Genomic DNA, 20,233 nt, shown 5'->3' on the forward strand with positions numbered 1-20,233 from the left:
TCATTTAAGTTATGAAAACAATCAAAACCTGGCAGCTGAAATTCAACAGGTACAATTTTCTCCCCGTGATTTTTAGGAAGTGTTTCTGTAATACAAATAATGTCTATACTCTCGTTTGCGATCACAGTTAACAGTTCACTTTTTTTGTTCAAAACGGAATCCGAGTTCGTGTAAAAACATTTTAAAACTTTTTGTGCACTTTCACTTTGATGTATGCGGTTACTCCCTACATTATTTACAGGCCTTAATGGCTAAGAATTTTCCTTCTTTGTAAACTCTAGGAAAATTTATCGAAACTATGAGCCTTTAATTACATGTTGTTTATCACCTAAATAGTTTTTAATGAATGCCTAGTGACTCAGTAAAATAATATGAATATTCGTAAACCATTTTATGAATTTTAATTAAAGTGAAAGTTAAAGTGAGAGTTAGAATAAACGAGTGAACAAAAAGCCAAGGAAATGTCATGTCTTGATCGTTATTAACTATCTACCAAATAAATGGCGAATAAATAAATTGCTAAAATAAATGAGTTTCTTACTGAGTCGCCCGTCTCAATGATTTCAGTTAAACGACTAATCAGTTGAGTCAAAAATTGGTTGGTGAGCACTAAATATGATAGACGCAAATGGTATGTGATTTGACGTTAAGGTCTATAGTTCAGAACCATTGGGAGAAAATAAAATGACTGCCTGATTAGAATATTAGTCTATGTATAGGTGCGCTGGCTTACAGCCTTACAGGATACAAGGTGAACTGCTTCAGCGTCAGGACATAACAAGTAACAGTGCTGTCTTAACATAAACTGTGCTGTATTAACATTAACTGTGCTGTATTAACATTAACTGTGCTGTATTAACTGTGCTGTATTAACATTAACTGTGCTGTATTAACATTAACTATGCTGTATTAACTGTAACTGTGCTGTATTAACTGTGCTGTATTAACATTAAATGTGCTGTATTAACATTAACTGTGCTGTATTCGCCCCAGAGAGGGTTACGATCGTCCAAGGTACCATGAAACGCTATGCCATCTTCATCCTAATTCGTTTAGAACTTTTACGCATTCCCTTTTTCATGAAAATAGACAAATTATTGCATGGTCTCGCACCATAAATGGCGATTGTACTGAATTTACTATTATAAATAGTTTACATTTTTGATAATTTTTTTCGATTTGCAGGTCATCATGTACGATTTAATGCAAATTTTTTTATTGAAGTCTGTACCATGAATTAGACGAACAGAGAAAGAAGAAAGGGTCCTGTATTGAAACGTTTCTGCTGATTGAAAGACTCATGCTACTACACAGCAGTTATAAACGAAGCAACCGCCACTTTACGCCCTACCATCAGTGCTCTCAACAGGATAAAGCGCCATCAGCAAGGCCGTCATCAGGGTTGAGTGCCTTCAGCAGGGTCGTCATCAGGGTTGAGCGCCCTCAGCAGGGTCGTCAGCAGGGTTGAGTGCCCTCAGCAGGGTCGTCATCAGGATAGAGCGTCATCAGCAAGGTCGTCAGCAGGGTTGAGTGCCCTCAGCAGGGTCGTCATCAGGGTTGAGCGCCCTCAGCAGGGTCGTCATCAGGGTTGAGTGCCCTCAGCAGGGTCGTCATCAGGGTTGAATACCCTCAGCAGGGTCGCATCAGGGTTGGGTGCTTGAATGTGAAAGGCAGTTTGCGTGTCCGACGCACCGGGCAAGTTTTTCATGCGGCTCGTATACGTGGTCGTCAGCGCTGCCGACACTGGAATTATCTCAATAATTTGGCCTATAAATTAATTAATAGTAATTGAAATTTAACTCTATTAAGCCGCAGCTAATAACTCAGTTGATTTATAACTAAAGCACAGCTGTGTAATGTGAGCGAAATGCTATGCAGCCTATATTGAAATGAATAAAATTCCTGATCCAACAAACATCATTAATTAATTTTTATGATTTTCCGACAGATATTTGTCTTGGTTTTATACCTGAGCTTTTATTAGCTGTTCATTTTCGACGAAAAAAACATTTGCAATCATGGAAATGAATAGTAAAGGAAACACGAACGATGGATTCGAGGACTACAAAGATGAAGGTACTTTTTTTTGTTGGCTTAAATTGTTACAAAAATTTTTTAATAATTGGTGGCCCTAATGAAGATTATAAATCCAAATAAACTCATGAAGATTATTACAAATTTATCTACGTGTGTATGCAGAGAAATCAAATTTGAAATGAATTGTTAATAAATGATGTTCTATGCTTCATTAATTTTTATTTTTTTTTTCATTAAGAAAACCTTTGTTTCCAGATCCAAAGACGCCAGCTTCCAAGCTGCCGCCTGTAGCGCGGCCGAAACAACTGACGGCAGAGGAGCGCAGGGAGAAGTTTCATATACTCAAAAATATAATAATAATCTCTACCGCATTCTTCCTGCTCTTCTCCTCATTCCAGTCTATGGCAAACCTCCAGTCTTCAATAAATCCGTGAGAAAAAGATCAGTCTTCAATAAATGCGTGAGAAAAAGATAAGTCTTCAATAAATCCGTGAGAAAAAGATCAGTCTTCAATAAATCCGTGAGAAAAAGATCAGTCTTCAATAAATCCGTGAGAAAAAGATCAGTCTTCAATAAATCCGTGAGAAAAAGATAAAATAGGGCAAATGAGAACTGCAAAAAAAAAAAAAACGATGGTCTCATGAGCTTTTTTTTTGCTCTTCCTCATATTTCAGTGTTTGGCACTGTCACTTGATTGAATGTTCGTGATACAAGTCGAAGTTGACGATAATATGATGATTTACACCAATTCTTCAGTTAATTAATTCGTTTTAATCGATAAATATTCTATCTTCTCCTATTGTACTTCCTAAGTGATAATAATAAAAAATTTGTCGATTCGAGTACATACTAATATTTACTAATATTATCTATTGCTAAAGAAGAACTTAATATTTGCATATGCCTTTGATGTTTTGATTCTCTATCTGTTGTAGACAATCCATTCAGCAGGGACTTAACTATTTTATCATAATTTAAATACATTAAAGACGGCTCGTATAAGGCATTTCAAACAAGGAGTTGTTTGAGGAGACACGCACAGGACATCTGATTCGTTTAAAGTTTGTTCAGGAAGTCATGTAGAGAATAGCAGAGAGAAAACAATGCGGTATTTATGGATGGTCACGCCTGCTCTAGTACAGTTCAATGAAGCTTATATGTCAAGAAAAACATGATGGTCAATGAAGGATGAAACAGGTCACTGCGTATCTACACAGACAATTTCTTTTTCATTATGCATGAGAAGTTTAAATGTCGTAAAAATTTTGTGTTAAATTAAAATCTATGCTGTTATTTTTTATTTTATCTCAAACGGATATGTGTCAAACACAAGAAACCATTATAAATCAACCATATTGATTTTTTTTATACCAAAGTATGTTGCATGTTCTCGGAAAAAATGGTTTTAAGATTTTTGCTCGGGACCTGATGAAATTACATAGGACGCGTTTTTGAGGCTGTGTACTGGAAGTTAATTTATATAATCTTTGCTATATTGAATATAAAATAAAACAAAATTTTGATTTTTAAATTTTTTATTTAATTTTAAAAGACGAAACTTGAATTTTGAATTCAAGTACCCCTCAGTCACGCAGTGAGCACCGCCTTCGACAGCTAGCAGTCACTCCTACCTACGGGCGATATTGTTGAAAGTTTGCAGCTATCTTTGGCTCGAACCTACGACTCACAGCTTCAATCTTGGTGTGCATCACCACTCGGCCACATACAAGGAATAAATACCTGAATGTAGTAAATATTTTTTCACAGCGGATCAGGAACCATAGCTCTGGCCGTCCTGTACGCGGCGCTGGTCGTATCGTGCGCCTTCATCCCGACTTTATTAATCAAGAAACTCACGGTGAAGTGGACCATGGCGTTGTGTGTGTTGGGTTACTCATCGTACATCGCCGCCCAGTTCTACCCTCGGCACTTTACCCTCATCCCAACCGCCATCATCTTGGGACTGGGAGCTGCTCCGATGTGGTCGTCGAAATGCACATATCTCACCCAGGTTAGTGGAACAATGTAGCAGTTTTTGTATATAATGTGTAGTTGCAAATAGATTTTACGATATTTGTAAGTAGTCAAGGAATTTCAATTTTGAAAAAAATATTAGGTTTTATTGCAACCATATTTGAAATAGAGATAATAATATAATAATAATAATACTAATATAGCAGGTTTTAGCGTTTATTAGGCCGTATAGGCCTGTCGCCGATTCTTAACATTGCAGAACATCCACAGCCTGTCGCGGGCGAGTGCTAAAACGAATGATTATTCGATTTATTTTTTAGAATCTGTAACTATTTTGTTTTTATACATTGCGGTAGATCTAAATGTGTTTTGAGATAATATAATACTAAATTTCTTTCCTCGAAAAGTTACAATTTTGTTTCATTTATATCGAGTAGGGAAATAACGGTGTTTAAGACATCTTGAAGAACATCGACAGTCGAATAACTCAAATAGCAATTGAATGAAAAATTGAATTTAATTATGGAAAATAGTGGCTAAATATATGATCCGGCAAAATCGATATTTTAAAATAAATAGATAACGAAATTATGCTTTTGTCTTGAAATAATCGTCGCATTAAAAGTTATCAGCTTTAAGCATATAAGATTAAATATGTTGATATTTCATGTCTCCATAAGTATTTTAATTTTTCCCTAAATGTATCCGAAATTTACCCTAAATTTTAGGTAGGAAAACGGTACGGAGAAATCGTGGGTGAGAACAGCGAGGTGATCATAACGCGCTTCTTCGGGCTGTTCTTCCTGTTCTTCCAATCGTCGCAGGTGATCGGCAATCTCATTTCATCAACAGGTGATAGAATTAAGCATGATTATGTAGAATTAAAAGAATTTGACTATTTTAGATTATAAATATTTTTAATACAAATTTAAATGGAAATATATATACTCAAATTAAAAATAAACATTAAACGATGCCATTGAAGAATTTTTGTGTTTATCATTAATCCTAAATTTCAGGTTGAAACCTACGTAAAACACACTATCTTATAATTCGAAATTTTTTGTTTGTTAATATCTGATTAAAAATATTTTGAGTAATAAATTAAATTTTCCCTCAGTTTTATCCCAGGGAGAATCGCCCCGACGCACCGAAGAGCAACTACAATTGTGTGGGGTGAACTTCTGCCCGCACCACAACTTGTCGTCTGGCAACGTGACGACGATAGATCCTCCTGAACAGTCAAAGATCTACACCATGGCTAGCATATACTTGGTGCTCTCTTTGCTGGCTTCCGTCATCATCGCTAGTTTCGTAGATCCTTTGACGCGGTGAGTGAAAAAATTCACTTGACAGTCATGATTAAAAAATTATCCATTTATATAGTAATCTAACTTCGGATGCGTCTCTAAACAATTAGCTAACTTTCAACTCATTTCTTGATAACTGAAAAATCTTTTTGTGACTTCAAGTGCGATAGTTTTAGATTTAAACTGATGGCACGGCTAGAAATTTTGTATTTTCTAAAATCTCTAATGTTGAAGGTTCGTTGATGAAACTAAAGACGCGTCATCCACCGGCAAGAGCGGGTTGCAGTTGCTGGTTGCAACCTTCAACCACATGCGTCATCCCTTCCAGCTCCTCATCATCCCGCTCACCATCTGGTCCGGGGTGGAGCAGGGATACATAGGCGCGGATTACACTGCGGTGAATTTTGAAACTGTTCGGAATCAAAAATTGTTTACATCGTCTGGAACATGTTTAGCTATGAACTTTAAAAATTTCATTTATCGAGTTATATTAAGGAATTAGGCAAGTTATGTTTTGTTCAGAACAAAAAAAAAAAAAAACGATACAATAATTAGTTCTGTTTGAATTAATAAAATGAATGGAAATAGAGTGTTACTTCCTAAATAAAAATGATAGAGCTATCCATAACATTTAAGCTGTTGGCTCATGTTAGCAGGTTACAGAGGCATGCAAGACCACATTTTAAATATAATTAAGAAATGCAAGACCTTTACAAATTTACAATTTATTCCAGGCATACGTGTCTTGTGGACTTGGAGTTCACATGGTTGGTTACACTATGATTTGCTTCGGGGTTTGTGATGCCATTTGCTCAATAAGCTTCACGCCCCTGGTGAAAATTGTGGGTAGACTTCCTGTGTTCACGCTCGCCGCCATATTGAATGCTGCTGCCATCATCATCATGTTCACATGGAGGCCAACCCCGGACAATTTAGCCATGTTCTTCATCGTCCCTGCGCTGTGGGGCACGGCTGATGCCGTATGGCAAACCCAGATCAATGGTGAGTATATTGGTCACCAGCGCTTCTAAGCCATGACCGGCACAAAACAAAACAGGATCTGAAAAAACGCGTGATCCGATTTGAACCGTGAAAATGTTAGATTAACAAACATTGTTCCCTGACTATTGATTTCGTATATTGCCGATAAAAACTGTGCAAGAAAAGCAAAGAAATTTGGCATAAAATTGAAATTAGCGAAACGGAAGTCGGAACCGACATTTGGTAACTTCTGGCGACATCATCATCTTCTAATTTCAATTTTGCAGGTTTGATGCAATATACAAAGTTATAGAGTTTATAGTATAAGTAAGATATACGAAAAATACTCCCTTCATAATTTTTGAGAATTTGAAGCCAACTTATGTATAATTGTATATCTAATTTATTACGTGGCATAGTTACTCTTCAAACGAACCTTGAATAAATGCTAAGCAACAAGGTGATGCACTATATTTTTATTGCAGTTACCGTTAGAAAGACAACTCATGAACGTTTTCTTCCATTACAGCTCTATACGGAGTGATATTTCCAGGGGAGTCTGAAGCAGCGTTCAGCAACTACCGACTTTGGGAATCTATTGGTTACATCATCAACTATGCTACACACAGTTCGCTGTGTAACACAGATAAACTATTTATTGTAGTAGGTTTTCTGGTTATAGGAATGATTGGTTACTATATTGTCGAATTAATTGATCGAATGAATTGGCTACCAAAAAATGAACGAGGTATCGCAAAACCTATTGACAAAATTTGTTCGTGATAGTTCTGAACATCATTTTTAAAACTGGATATTCATTGCAGAAATTTTAACTGTAACTCATGTTTCCGTGACAACCGTCAGTGCCACTTTATTCGCTCAACTCAACACTCATGTTTCCTGTTTTCGGTAGAAACGATTTATTTTATAAACTAAACTGAACCACAACTTACAAGCGGGATTGAAAAAGTCTCATTGTTATTATGTGGTTTTCGAATCCTACAAATTGCAGTTCTAACAAATTTAAATTGCGGTTTGTATTGGCAAGCCTCGAGGTAAGTGCAGCATCAGCAGAGTGGCTTCCCATGCGTCATTAAATGCAAAAAATGTTCGTCAAGTAAATTTTATTAGATTAAATTTACGCTTAGTTGTATTTTATAATGGTACGTTTCATGAGTTTGTAGTTACTGTACCGAAACACCTATTTTTTTAAAGAATGGCAACACTTGACTTTCATAGACGTCAGTCACTGTGTTTACTGTGTTATAGAAAAATGTGACTTGAAAATATACGTCAGCAACTGATCAAACATTTCCTAAATATATAATGTAGAGTCTATTTTGGTTTTATAAATGCCTAGGAATTCGTTAAATATTTGTTAAGATTTTATTAAATTTCTTAATGTAGGATTTAGACCTCGTCTTCAGCTATAATATATTTTTAAGTTATATGTTTAATGTTTTAACAGGAGGATTTAATGCAAGTTCCAGTAACGTGACAGTTAGTCGCTTTGGAGAGGATCGAACTAATTCAGTTACGCATGTTGAGAAAACTAAATGCAGATCTATCGTTTTCATTAATTAATATTGTCATAAAGTTAATGAGGGTCTATCACGATAATAAATCTTTCAATAACAAAAATTAATGAGGGAATAGCTATCGCGCTCATTAATATCATGGAAAAATAAATGAGGAACTATCGTAGTAATTAATTTCATATAAAACAAATGAGGGCCTTTTGTACTCATTAATATTATAGAGAAATATATTAGGAGATATTGTACTAATGTCAAAATTTCGTCTCCCAATTTTCGAATTTTGAAAATTCTTGTATAGTTCACATATTTCGTAAAATTATTTAGTGACTTTCAAAAAGTGTATACTTTTATATACGCTTTAAATACTATACTTTTTTACTGTTCGTGTTAACAGTGTAACTATGTAGATGTAATTATCGAACTTGTAAAAAAATTAATTAAATTTCTTGAGTCATTAATGACTTTTTTTAACCTTATCAAAAAATAAGTACGTATTGAATAGTCAAGTATTTATTTAATGATAGAAGTAATGAACTTGGTATTGTAAAAATAAAACAGTTAAGACGAATTTTTACTTGACAAAACTGAATTTATGCGCAACCATAAAGTTCCAATTGTGTCAGAAACCTGACATTTAGAAACTAATTCATATAGAAGTAATGGCATTGAAAAACAATGGCATTAAATAAAGGCATTAAATACAATAGCATTAAATACAGCAATGGCATTAAAATACAAGGAAATCAATCAATCAATCAGTAAACTACTACTCATGCCATAGATAGTAAAATCTATATTTACAAATGTAAAATTTCAAGAGAATAGTAGCTGAAAACTGCATTTAAACTGGCTTTTGTTAATATACATACAGGGATTAAAAAATTCACAGGTTAGAAACACCGCAGTGGAAGCTAAAACTCAATAATTGCAATCGGATCCGGGACGTTGCACCGCTCGATCGGCGTTGCAATCAAATGAAATAATTTGTGATTTAAGATGTGAAATTATCTTAGTATGATCGTAAAAGTAATATTCAAATATATATTAAGGTCTTACAGCCCTTGATGACCGCAGCCAACGTCACGGGTAATCAAGACAGCACGATCGCCAACGATTTATTTTGATAATCAGCATAATAGGTGAAGCATAAGAAGCAAATATAAATAGATAAATAATAAAATATATGAACGTAAGATATTGACGTGTCTCAGCAGTTTATTAAGAGCTACTATGAACGTGTAAAATTTAAAATTGGAAAGAAATCAGTGAAAAGGTTGATACTCTAGACATAAAAACATAACAAAGAAAACACTAAGAAAAAGGAATGGGCCATGTTGCGCAAATAGTGACTCTTACCCAGAGCTTGATAAAAAAAATGTATAGTTTATTTGAGCAATTTATTTTATTCGAAATTGTCCATAGTAACCAATTTACCACGACTACGGATTGTAAATATTAATAAAGACATTACAACACTATTCACACAAACATAAAGTGAGTGAACTAGTGTGCACTGAGAATCTTAGAGCATATGGTTATTGTTTGACGCTTCCTGCTGCTGCTGCGAATATTTTTTGACACTGATGGTTTAATATTTCAGGTTATACAAATAGAATTGTTTCTAATTGAATTTCAATAGAATTTCCAATTTTATTTCTAATAGAATTGTTTTGGCGCTTCAGCGGGAAAAAATTTCGATGGTCCCGAATTTTTGTAAATTTTTAAAATATTATATTAATTAATATTAACTAATTTAACATTATATAATATTATTACTTGAACGAACTTGGCCGTGTGCGACTTCCGCATTCGCACCCTGATAAGGATTACCGCGGCGTAGCAGAAAACACGACTTACAAACTGACACTTTCTTATCTCAGACATATGATCAATCAAACGGGCATATCATCTACTAACATTACAATGTGCAATATATAGAGATCCGTTATGCATTTTCAAAATGTATCCTCTACTGATAAGAATGCGATAAGATAAAACTTTTTTCTTAGGATTAATTTGGTTATGAGAACAACACAGTTTTTAGTTGCTCGTCGTGCGTGGCAGTTCTTGGTTCTTGAAAATACGGCAGAATATTGTAATTTTAGTGAAGTGGTGAATGTTGTAATTTAATTACTGCGAAATCGAGTATAAAATGGATAGAAAACGGTAAGAATGGTTCAGAACAATCAAGTCGTCAGACCGTTTTAATTTCTGTGTTTTTGAATAAATAATTGAATTAACTTCTAATAATAATTGTTATAAATTTAGAATGGTTACACATGGTTAATGATATTATTAGTATTTATAAAGCAGTTCATGCTTATCATATGACGATTGATTTCTTCCGCTTGGTGATGCATTAACTCTCAATGATTTACTTGTTGCATTGTATAGTATTTTTGTTTCATATATTAAAAATTGTGATAACTAAATTTTCTGGCTTTATTAATACCCCCTGATATAATTATGTTACTATGTGTATAGGAAGCCTCCTGGGAAAGGCTTAGTCTTATTCTTAGTCTGATTCTTAAACTGTATAATTGCAACATAAATTCGTAGCACTCTCAGCTTCGACGAGTCTAAGTAATTGTCTACTGAAAATTAATAAACCTTTTCTGCCAGGAAATCAATTGTGGAGCTTGCCAACGACAACGTACAAGATGGAAAAGCAGGCAAATTCAAACTCTATAACGACGACCTTCGTGAGTCAGAGCATCATATTGTTCAATAAAGCTATGATTCAATCTGATTCTATGATAAAATTAGTGAATGTCAACAATCTCCATGGTAATCTTCATGCTGCTCTGATATATTCTTGTGATTACAGAACAGAAGATTGCGTGTAATCTTCTTTATTTGCCCCTTGCAAGTGTTGTAAACTTGTACGACGCACGAATAGCGCGATTAGAGTGCGTAAATTTATGCCAGAATATCTCGATAAATCACATCATTATCATGCAGAACTATGCAAAAATATACAATAACATGAAAATTATTAAAAGGCTAGAATTTCCTCAAAAAAATACTGCAGAGATATTCCATGAATCAAATATGATAACAAATTTCCGCGATATGGATTATGTTTAAACTAATTTACCCGTATTATATGATTTTTAAACAATTGTACACTCGTATCGAAAATACAACAATAAAATTTGAGAAAGTAAACGTGAATTATAATGTGTTGGTTAATTGTATCTAACAAAACTGACCCCCAAAAATTTTCCAACACCTCAGCAGTCATCGACCAAATTATAAACGTAGCACTCACAATCTTCACAAAACGCGTGCAGTTGTTTGATTCATAAGCGAATATGATTTTTTTTGCTTTAAATCTTTAAAAAAAATTTAAAATCGCACAGTCTTTGCTTTACAGGGCACTTGGAGCCGCAAATGTTAACGATAAGGTATTAAGTCAATGTTAATTCAATCAACGATGAGTAATTGTTATAATCAGAACCTCTAGCAAAAAAAATTGATTGATTGATCGAAAACTTCAAAAAATCTTTGGCTCAGATTTTAGGGTCGCCACTCAAGAACTTGTGACCACTAGGAATTTTTTCTAGAATGTCGGTTACATCGTTCCTGTCTGGTGGATTAAACCGCGTTACTCAGCAAATTTTCCACAAAATACTATAATATAATTACGAAAAATAACATCGTACTTTTCAAAGATATAAATTACATTCTGACTGCCATTCGCAATTCTGTATCGTTATTCTGTCCGGTCATTCTGTATTGTCACGCGCTAAGTCAGCTCGTCATTTATACGCTGGTTTGAAAATCTTATTGACCATCCATCAAAAACATTGTTTTCGGCCGAGATTAAAGCAACAAAAAAAAACATAATTTCGTCATTCCTGATGGTTCAGTAAACTGATAAATCTTTATTGTGAATAGTTATAGATGTATAGTTTAGCTACGTGCGGGTTCAGCTTGTAACGAACTGTGTTTTGATGTAGCCGCCGAACTTCTCCGAAATTGACGGAAGATAAGAAGTGCAGACATTATTTCTTCGGAAGAACGACTTAAGTAATCAGTAGCAGGGTTCCAATCTGAACTATCTTCCTTAGCTGACAGTTAAAGCTTATTATATCTGCCATATCTGTAGATGCATACCAGCCTGTTAGACTAAATTGAAGCTTCTGAACGTCACCAGTAGTGTCAAAACATATCTCTGTTAGACTTTCATTTCGGTTTAATTTCACGAATTTATCCTCAACTTCTTGTCAGGTTACTTAATCTCTCAAGTCAGTGAATTTATTTTGTTTCCATTCAAATATTGCAAATTATTTGTCATCCTCAATTGCACTGTGGGCTTGCGGTCAGAAACCAGGGTGAGCTACGACAAAAGCTTATTTATTTTCCCGCTGCAGAGACAGAACTTAAATTATTCAAAAATTGAAAATTCTATTTGAAATCACTAGCAGCCCTGCTAGCTTTACGATAAGTTGAATGGAGCGTCACACGCAGCTTTTAATGTGTATGTGTCAAGGACTACTACACACAGGACATGCATAGCCTATGTCCAGCCTCTGCTAGCAGAGGCGATCGCCTACACTATGAAAATGCTGGTGTTTTAGTGGCATCAACAAATGATATGCCCATAATTGTTTCATACAATAGTATTACAATGTGTGTAGTAGTCCTTGGTCAGAACCATAGACTTTTTGCCAGTTTTGAAGTTCAAAAGTGTAGGCGATCGCCTCTGCTAGCAGAGGCTGGACATAGGCTATGCATGTCCTGTGTGTAGTAGTCCTTGGTATGTGTGTAATTCTCAGCTTTATGCGAATTGGGAATAACGATCAAAAGTACATTTATGTATTTATAATTCTTGTTATAATGCACTTACCACAATTCTCTGCTCAAGCAGTTGACTTAATGACTTCAATATGTCCGTTATCAAGCCAGTTAATTTCTTTTATAAATTAGTTAACAAAAGAAAACGTTCGTCATGAATAGTAAAACAATAACAATATAAAAAACATATCTAGCAGGTGAATCAGAAAATTCGTATAATAAAGAAAGTTCCGCGTATTCCGAAGTGAGTGACGCTTTATCTAATCTCTGTCTTCCATGACATTCTTTTAACTAATCAAATAAATCATTTTGTCTCGGTCCCCCATTAAATATCTTGGTCCCTCAGTAAATCGAGACCATATTTTGTCTCGATCCTTCAGTAAATTGAGACAATATTTTGTCTCGATCCCTCAGTAAATTGAGACAATATTATGTCTCGGTCCCTGAGTAAATTTAGACAATATTTTGTCTCGATCCCTCAGTAAATTGAGACAATATTTTGTCTCGGTACCTTAGTAAATTGAGACAATATTTTGTCTCGGTCCCTCAGCAATTTAGACAATATTTTGTCACGGTCCCTCAGTAAATTGACTTGCTCAGAGCTCGGTCACTACTTATTTCTTCAATTCAGTTTTCATGCATTTTAAATGCAACTCATAACCAGTAGTACATTGTAGTTACATTTAATAGTTGAATATTTGCAATAACATGTTGTCATATTGAATTTGATTATAGAATAAGCAATTCGAAAGAGATATAATTTAATCATTAATAGCTTTTATCATCAACACTATGAGCATCATATACAGTAATCTTAAAATCATTGCAGAAAAACTTCTAAAGCTTCCCATAGATTTTCTCGTTGAGAAAAGCACGATCATCGATCGTTGGTAATGAACAACATTATTGACAATAACAAGCATAATAATCTTTATCGTCGATAACGATCATAATTATATTTATCTATGTAATTATCGTAGATAACGCGCATTATTATCGACGATAACAAGCTTAATCACCTTCAATAACAAACATTAGCATCCGTGGTTTTTCACAGAAATAGTACGTAATAATCCCCCCTCTTTACGTCAATAATAGAAATTCTAATAATTTGATATCGATATAATTGACCTCAAGATTAATGATTCTTCATAAGAGCATTATAAAGGAACAATCACAATACATATAATAATAAATAACAAAACCTATCGTCAACCCGACCATCTGGACTGTTCTCAATTTTTGTCCTAATGTTTAAATCACGAACCAATCAGAGACAAATTTTAATGGAATTTCTTACATTGTCTCTAAATTTACTGAATAAATCACAAGTATTTTCATTCAAGCGTCGCTCTGCATTATTAATCCCGAAAAATATCATGTTCATGTTTGATGAAATCATTCATGATGTCACCAATAAAATTGGATGCATCTTTTTTCGATTGTCGTTCTGTATTTTTATAGTCACAAAACTCATCATATCAACGATATATATTAATATAACTACATGTTTTGTCATCAGCTATTAGAAATAAACCGACTGTATTTTAATCGTACGTCGCATCACAGTTTTATCACAAAATTCAATATATTAACGTCCAGTTCAACTGTTTATGTTGTCTCCAACTATGCGAAATTAAATGTATTTTTTTCCAGCGCCGCCGTACAAATCCGTCGTAGTGGACACCCAGCTCCCTTCAAGCGGGCGTTCCAGCGTAGCCAGTAAAGGTATCGACAATCCCGCCTATTCGCAAGACAAAAAAGGTATTTTTGGCGTATTTAGTGCAATATATATCAGTCACTAATGAAAATATATTACATCGCACATTTTATTAATTTTGTTTTTTGATCTCGTCTGTAATATGATATAGTTCATTGAAAATAATCAATGATTTTACCGTTAAAAGTTTAATAATTTTAATTCAATTTTTATCGTCATCTCGGGTAATTGATTCAACGAGCACAACGTTGATATCTCTAACAATTATCAGCACCGATGTGCTTTGAACAAAACACATTTTTTATCATTCAGATTCGATCTCAGAGAAGTCAATGAAATCAAATCTTGAGAAAATGGACCCGACGCAAACGAAGGCGATGAAGTTCGGGATCATGAAAAACATCATCGTTATTTCCATCGCATTCACGTTCCTCTTCACAGCCTATAATGCCATGGCTAATCTCCAGTCTTCTATAAACGAGTGAGTCAATGCCTATAATGCCATGGCTAATCTCCAGTCTTCTATAAACGAGTGAGTCAATGCCTATAATGCCATGGGTAAGCTTCAGTCTTCTATAAACGAGTGAGTCAATGCCTATAATGCCATGGGTAAGCTTCAGTCTTCTATAAACGGCTAAGTCGGCATGCGCAAGACAAGTGGGGGATTTCATAGTAAACATTTTTTTTATTTAATGTTTCTTCTTTTTATAGCAGTCTGAGAAAAAAATAAATTTCTTTATTATGCAATCACGCGACGAGTATATTGCATAATCAATTGCATAATAATTGTACGACGAATAAACTTTTTGATTTGAATATTTCAACAAGTCCCGTTGATGTTCATGCATAAGTTGAGGTCATCGTGTGCATTTGCACATAAAGTGAAACGCGCTCCAAAATAATCGTTTTGTCGCACGTATCTGCATGGCACTCGACAGGCGCTCTAAAAAATCATCTAGTCACATGTATCCACACGCTAGTTAACATGCGCTTCAAAATGATAATTTAGTTACACGTACCTGCATCCGTACGTCTCGTGTAAATTCGTCTAGTCACGTGCAGATTCGTCTAGTCACGTGCAGATTCGTCTAGTCACACGCGGATTCGTCTAGTCACGTGCAGATTCGTCTAGTCACACGCGGATATGTCTAGTCACGTTCGGACTCGTCTAGTCACACGCGGATTCGTCTAGTCACGTGCGTACTCGTCTAGTCACACGCGGATTTGTCTAGTCACGTGCAGATTCGTCTAGTCACGTGCAGATTCGTCTAGTCACGCATTTCACACACCCCGACCCCACAGAGAGCTCGGCACGACCTCCCTCGCGGTGCTGTACGGAGCCCTGGTGCTGTCGTGCATGTTTGTGCCGCCGCTGCTCATCAGTAAACTCAAAGTTAAGCTCACCATCGCCGTGTGTATGTTGGGATACTCAGCATACATGGTGGCTCAGTTCTACCCGGAATATTACACCATGATTCCTGGGGCCATCTTGCTTGGGCTGGGGGCCGCCCCCATGTGGTCCGCCAAGTGCACCTACCTGACCGAGGTGAGTCTGAATCTATGCTTGGTAGTTCATTAAAAAGGTTAGATTCTTGATCATGTAAATTTTTGATGTGAAATCTTTATAGAATATATGCAGCTGTCGCAATGTGTACGCATCCGCCAAAAAATTTACATTCGTGGTTTCGAAGTGATCCGCTAAAACAAATCTCCGACCGTGTCACGTGTGAAATAATCATTAAAGAGTTTGTTTCCATTGCTGCTATTAAATATTTCGGTTCCATTCTTTGAAATTATATGTGTTTTTTGATCCACAACTCTTCATTTACATCTGTGATGATATGGATACTTCTAAAAATATTTCCTGCGATGGTTTTTCAATGAATATTGTCTCATTTTAAACAACTCGTAATGCTACAGGTGGGTCGCATCTACGCCGGAATTACGAACCAAGACACAGAGGTGATCGTGACAAGAATGTTCGGGATATTTTTCCTGTTTTTCCAGTCCTCGCAAGTGTGGGGTAATCTCATCTCCTCTGCTGGTGAGAAATGTGTTCAGAACGTACGAAGAAGTACTTCAGAACCTAGGAATTAAGAGTAAAAGAGCTTACGAAATATCATTCCAGAACTTATGAATTTATGGCTGATAACTAACGATGCGAATGAGCATGTTTTTTTTTGCGAATGAAACTGTGACAAATTCAAAATATAAATAGCAAAATATGCAGTAAATTAGTGCATGATAGGCGATCAAATGAATTAAGCCATGAATTTCTGTTGCTATTCCGTTTGATAATTGTGACAAACTGATGCCCCACGTTTTTAATAATTTCTTCGAACATTTTTACTAATCAAATATACGTTCCCAAACTTTTCTAACAGTTATTTATTATCAACTATAATTTTTTCAGTGCTCTCGGTGGACTCGGAACTGGTTGATCCCGAGGACGCGACGATGTGTGGAATCCATTACTGCGCCATGGACAACCACACGTCAAATTCAACCGTCAACGAAGTCACGGACGCTAAACGCTATACGTTATCAGGGATTTACCTCGCATGCGCTCTCTTATCTTCAGTTATCGTGGTGCTTTTCGTTGACCCATTGTCGAGGTAATGAATTATTTTGAACTACCAAACACAGGAAATTATTTATTGTGATTCCACATAATGCTACTTCTCGTTGTCTGTTCATTGAGATTTCATTTTCAAGCAAATTGAATATTTATATTATTATTTTAGATTAGAGATTGAACTATCTGTGAATATTTGATCTCATTCACAATTATTCCTCTCCATGTATTTGAAAAGCAGTGCAGTATAGTTTTACTCCGGTTATTCTTACCAACAGTAATGGAGACGCGGAATCAACACCTTAAAGCGTACTCTGATTTTCGAATCAAATCTATAGGGGCTAACTAGAAATTAATTTATTTATTCATCGTGCCTCTGGCAATTAACGATAGCTTTCTTGTGGAAATTGGTAGATTGAGTCAATTAAAGTGGGTTTGTCATGTATGCCAAAAATAATTTATTCTCGAAAATCAAGGATCGTTAATTGATAAATATTGGAGTAATTAGTAATTAGATTAGTCACTAAATAAGTAATTCCTTATCTTGAATATTCAAGCACCGTCAAGGCCTCATCTTAAAAAATTCTTCAACAATAAACCAGATTTTTAGCATAACCTGTAATTGCGGACGTGTATTTATGATAAATAATATAACAACTTACGATCATAGTAGCTTTTGCGATAATTAACGTTATCATCACAAACCTGTCTTAATTTTGTGATTATTATTATTATTATTATGATTGTTATTATTATTATTATTAATATTATTATTATTATTATTGTTATTATTATTATTATTATTTATTTTTATTATTATGATTGCCGCAATTATCGCACTCCTCGCGCAGGTTTGGAGATTATGAGAGCAAGAAGGAGGCCGCCACCATGAAGGATGGGGTGAGGCTGCTCGGTGCAACCTTCCGCCACCTCATGCACCCCTACCAGCTCCTCATCATCCCGCTCACCGTCTGGTCCGGGGTGGAACAGGCCTTCATCCAGGGAGACTTCACCAGCGTCAGTCGAGATATTTATATGTATTAGAGCCCAATTTTGCCGAAAATATATTTATAGATTCGTGATCCAGCTCGAATTGAAATATTATGTCTCTGTTAAATGCCAATTTTGTGAAAAAAATTTTAAGAGCGAGATGCAATATTGTAGACTGATCGATAAGAGCGATTAAAGGTCACCAGATTTTATGTGTAACTTCACCAATTTCAACACACTATTAAGCACACTAGTAATTAATAGGAGCTTCCAGCAACCTAATACCAATTAACATTGCTAATGATTCATGAACATCTTTTATTTTCCGCAACTTCACGCGCTCAAACTATGAGATTATTTTCAATTATAAATCATTAGAATTAGTTCTAGTGACAAAATTTAAATGGAATAACTTAATTTAAATCATGCATTTCCAAATTTTATCGCTACAGGCGTTCATATCTTGCGGACTCGGCGTCCACATGGTTGGGTACGTGATGATTTGCTACGGCATTTGCGACGCAGTTTGTTCAGTCTGCTTCAGTCCCATCGTGAAAATCGTAGGCAGGATTCCAGTTTTCATTCTGGGAGCTGTGGCGAACGCGGCCATCATCATATTGTTCTTCTTGTGGGAGCCCAACTCTGACGACATGCCTGTGTTCTTCATCGCCGCCGCCGTGTGGGGTATCGCTGATGCCGTCTGGCAAACCCAGATCAATGGTGAGAAATGTTGTAGGTTGACAAATACGTTACTGATACAGGTTGGATAATACAAAATACAGTTAAGGTTGTTTTGAAAGTACTAATCACTGAAGAGAGTGATGAAGCATGTATCATTTAAATTCAACCAATGTGTATCGTTGATAGTAATCTTTGATTCCAGCGTTCTACGGCATAATCTTTCCCGGTGAGGCTGAGGCGGCATTCAGCAACTACCGTATGTGGGAGTCCATTGGGTTCATCATAACGTTCGTGACCAATTCAACAATCTGTATCGACACGAAGCTCTACATCGTCATAGGTTTCTTATCTGCCGGAATGACCGGATATTTCATCATCGAATTCTTGGAAAAGTTCAAAATTCTGCCACGAGATCCGGAAGGTAACATTCTCCCTGTAACAGAGTGTTGCCGCTGATGGGATATGGACCTACGAACCACCAGATTTTCATAACCCACTCGCACCGTTGTAAGCTCAACAAAGTAGGTTTGGAAGCACAATTTCAGCATTATGATTGGCAAGATCAGTGAAGGAATTTACAGCCGACTGGTGATATTGAAAAATTGTGTATTTTTATCTTTTTAATGAGTCATTCAAAATATTCTAGTAAGATAATAAGTAAAGATATTCCGTGCCATTCTTGCTGGTCACCCACAAGAAACTCGATAAACGGTAGGTTTACTATTAACGATTAGAATATTTGGAATGATCATCTACATTATATTTGTGTAGAAATCTGTTTCATAGATATAAGAGGTATATTGAGAGTAAATTGTTAAGCATTGGTTACTTGTGATGTTGCTGGTTGTATATGTATGTATGCCCTACACGCATTTCGACACCAAAGATGAAGCTTGACCAGCTTTGATGTAGAAAGTCAAAAATGCCTACAGTACATATTGAATAAATATATTCCGAAAAAAGGACTAGTATTTTAAATTATTAAAGCCGTTTTTCTTGATTTGTTAACCTTATTCTTTAAGTGATTTATCACAGTGGCACTAGGCTCTGATCGGCTCAGATTTGCCACTGCTGGTAATTTTGATCGGCTCTGCTGGTTCTTGTAAGCGATATATATTTTTTGCTACGGTAAAAGTAATTAGTAATAGTATGGTAATTTGCTACTAGAGTAATAAATTGTGAGTAGAATAATGTATTAAGCAAGTTTGATGTAGACGTTTTTCATCGAAATTTTAAAAGCACACAAACGTTTGATCACATGAACAGGGATGCGTAGCATGTAATCTAAGTAACAAGCAAAAATAAAATTAAATACTAAAATGAAACAATACCAAAGTCTTGCATTTCGAATGTTTACGATGTTTACAAATGAAAGCTAATACTACAGATTAATACTTATAGCCTTATATTTAACAAACTATAATAATTTTAATTGCACCTAATTGTACCTCAGCGCCAAAGGCTTAAAAGGCCGAAAAACCTCAGTAATTAAACTCTTCTGATTTTTATTTGATTTCTGCTCTTGTGTAAAATAGTCGAAAAACTATTTCATATGTAATGACTTGACAGTTTTTTGCACTTGAATTAAATTTTGTAAAAAAACATGCAAAGTTCAACCGTATTATAT

The 20,233-nt window shown here is 35.3% G+C and overlaps 2 protein-coding genes across 5 annotated transcripts; both read left to right on the forward strand.

The window, feature by feature from the left end:
• Positions 1-1,950: 1,950 nt before the first annotated feature.
• On the forward strand, positions 1,951-8,295 carry LOC108667983 (UNC93-like protein). Its single transcript, XM_018155096.2, has 8 exons — positions 1,951-2,076; positions 2,293-2,467; positions 3,805-4,048; positions 4,740-4,863; positions 5,132-5,342; positions 5,556-5,718; positions 6,056-6,323; positions 6,832-8,295. The coding sequence occupies exons 1-8, from the start codon at positions 2,019-2,021 to the stop codon at positions 7,083-7,085; spliced, it is 1,497 nt and encodes a 498-aa protein (XP_018010585.1). The 5' UTR covers positions 1,951-2,018; the 3' UTR covers positions 7,086-8,295.
• Positions 8,296-9,904: 1,609 nt separating this feature from the next.
• On the forward strand, positions 9,905-20,222 carry LOC108667984 (UNC93-like protein). 4 transcript variants are annotated; one of them, XM_018155097.2, is made up of 10 exons: positions 9,905-10,006; positions 10,463-10,542; positions 14,297-14,404; positions 14,673-14,841; positions 15,663-15,906; positions 16,281-16,404; positions 16,774-16,975; positions 17,787-17,952; positions 18,378-18,645; positions 18,809-20,222. In XM_018155097.2, the coding sequence occupies exons 1-10, from the start codon at positions 9,993-9,995 to the stop codon at positions 19,060-19,062; spliced, it is 1,629 nt and encodes a 542-aa protein (XP_018010586.1). In that variant the 5' UTR covers positions 9,905-9,992; the 3' UTR covers positions 19,063-20,222. The 4 variants fall into 4 exon arrangements, with proteins under 4 accessions (XP_018010586.1, XP_018010588.1, XP_018010589.1 ...); XM_018155099.2 differs by lacking the exons at positions 9,905-10,006; positions 10,463-10,542 and adding an exon at positions 12,022-12,090; XM_018155100.2 differs by lacking the exons at positions 9,905-10,006; positions 10,463-10,542 and adding an exon at positions 12,107-12,177.
• The last annotated feature ends 11 nt before the right edge of the window (positions 20,223-20,233 follow it).

The sequence above is a fragment of the Hyalella azteca genome, unplaced genomic scaffold (genome assembly GCF_000764305.2).
Source record: "Hyalella azteca isolate HAZT.00-mixed unplaced genomic scaffold, Hazt_2.0.2 contig1933, whole genome shotgun sequence".
NCBI classification, from domain to species: Eukaryota; Metazoa; Arthropoda; class Malacostraca; order Amphipoda; family Hyalellidae; genus Hyalella; species Hyalella azteca.

Bases quoted from the DNA above. Each gene is read 5' to 3' on its own strand.
- LOC108667983 (XM_018155096.2), top strand. From the start codon at position 2,019: ATGGAAATGAATAGTAAAGGAAACACGAACGATGGATTCGAGGACTAC. The intron at 5,343-5,555 runs GTGAGTGAAAAA...CTAATGTTGAAG, and splicing joins TTCGTAGATCCTTTGACGCG to GTTCGTTGATGAAACTAAAG. The intron at 6,324-6,831 runs GTGAGTATATTG...CTTCCATTACAG, and splicing joins ATGGCAAACCCAGATCAATG to CTCTATACGGAGTGATATTT.
- LOC108667984 (XM_018155097.2), top strand. The intron at 14,842-15,662 runs GTGAGTCAATGC...CCGACCCCACAG, and splicing joins CTCCAGTCTTCTATAAACGA to AGAGCTCGGCACGACCTCCC. The intron at 16,976-17,786 runs GTAATGAATTAT...CTCCTCGCGCAG, and splicing joins TTCGTTGACCCATTGTCGAG to GTTTGGAGATTATGAGAGCA.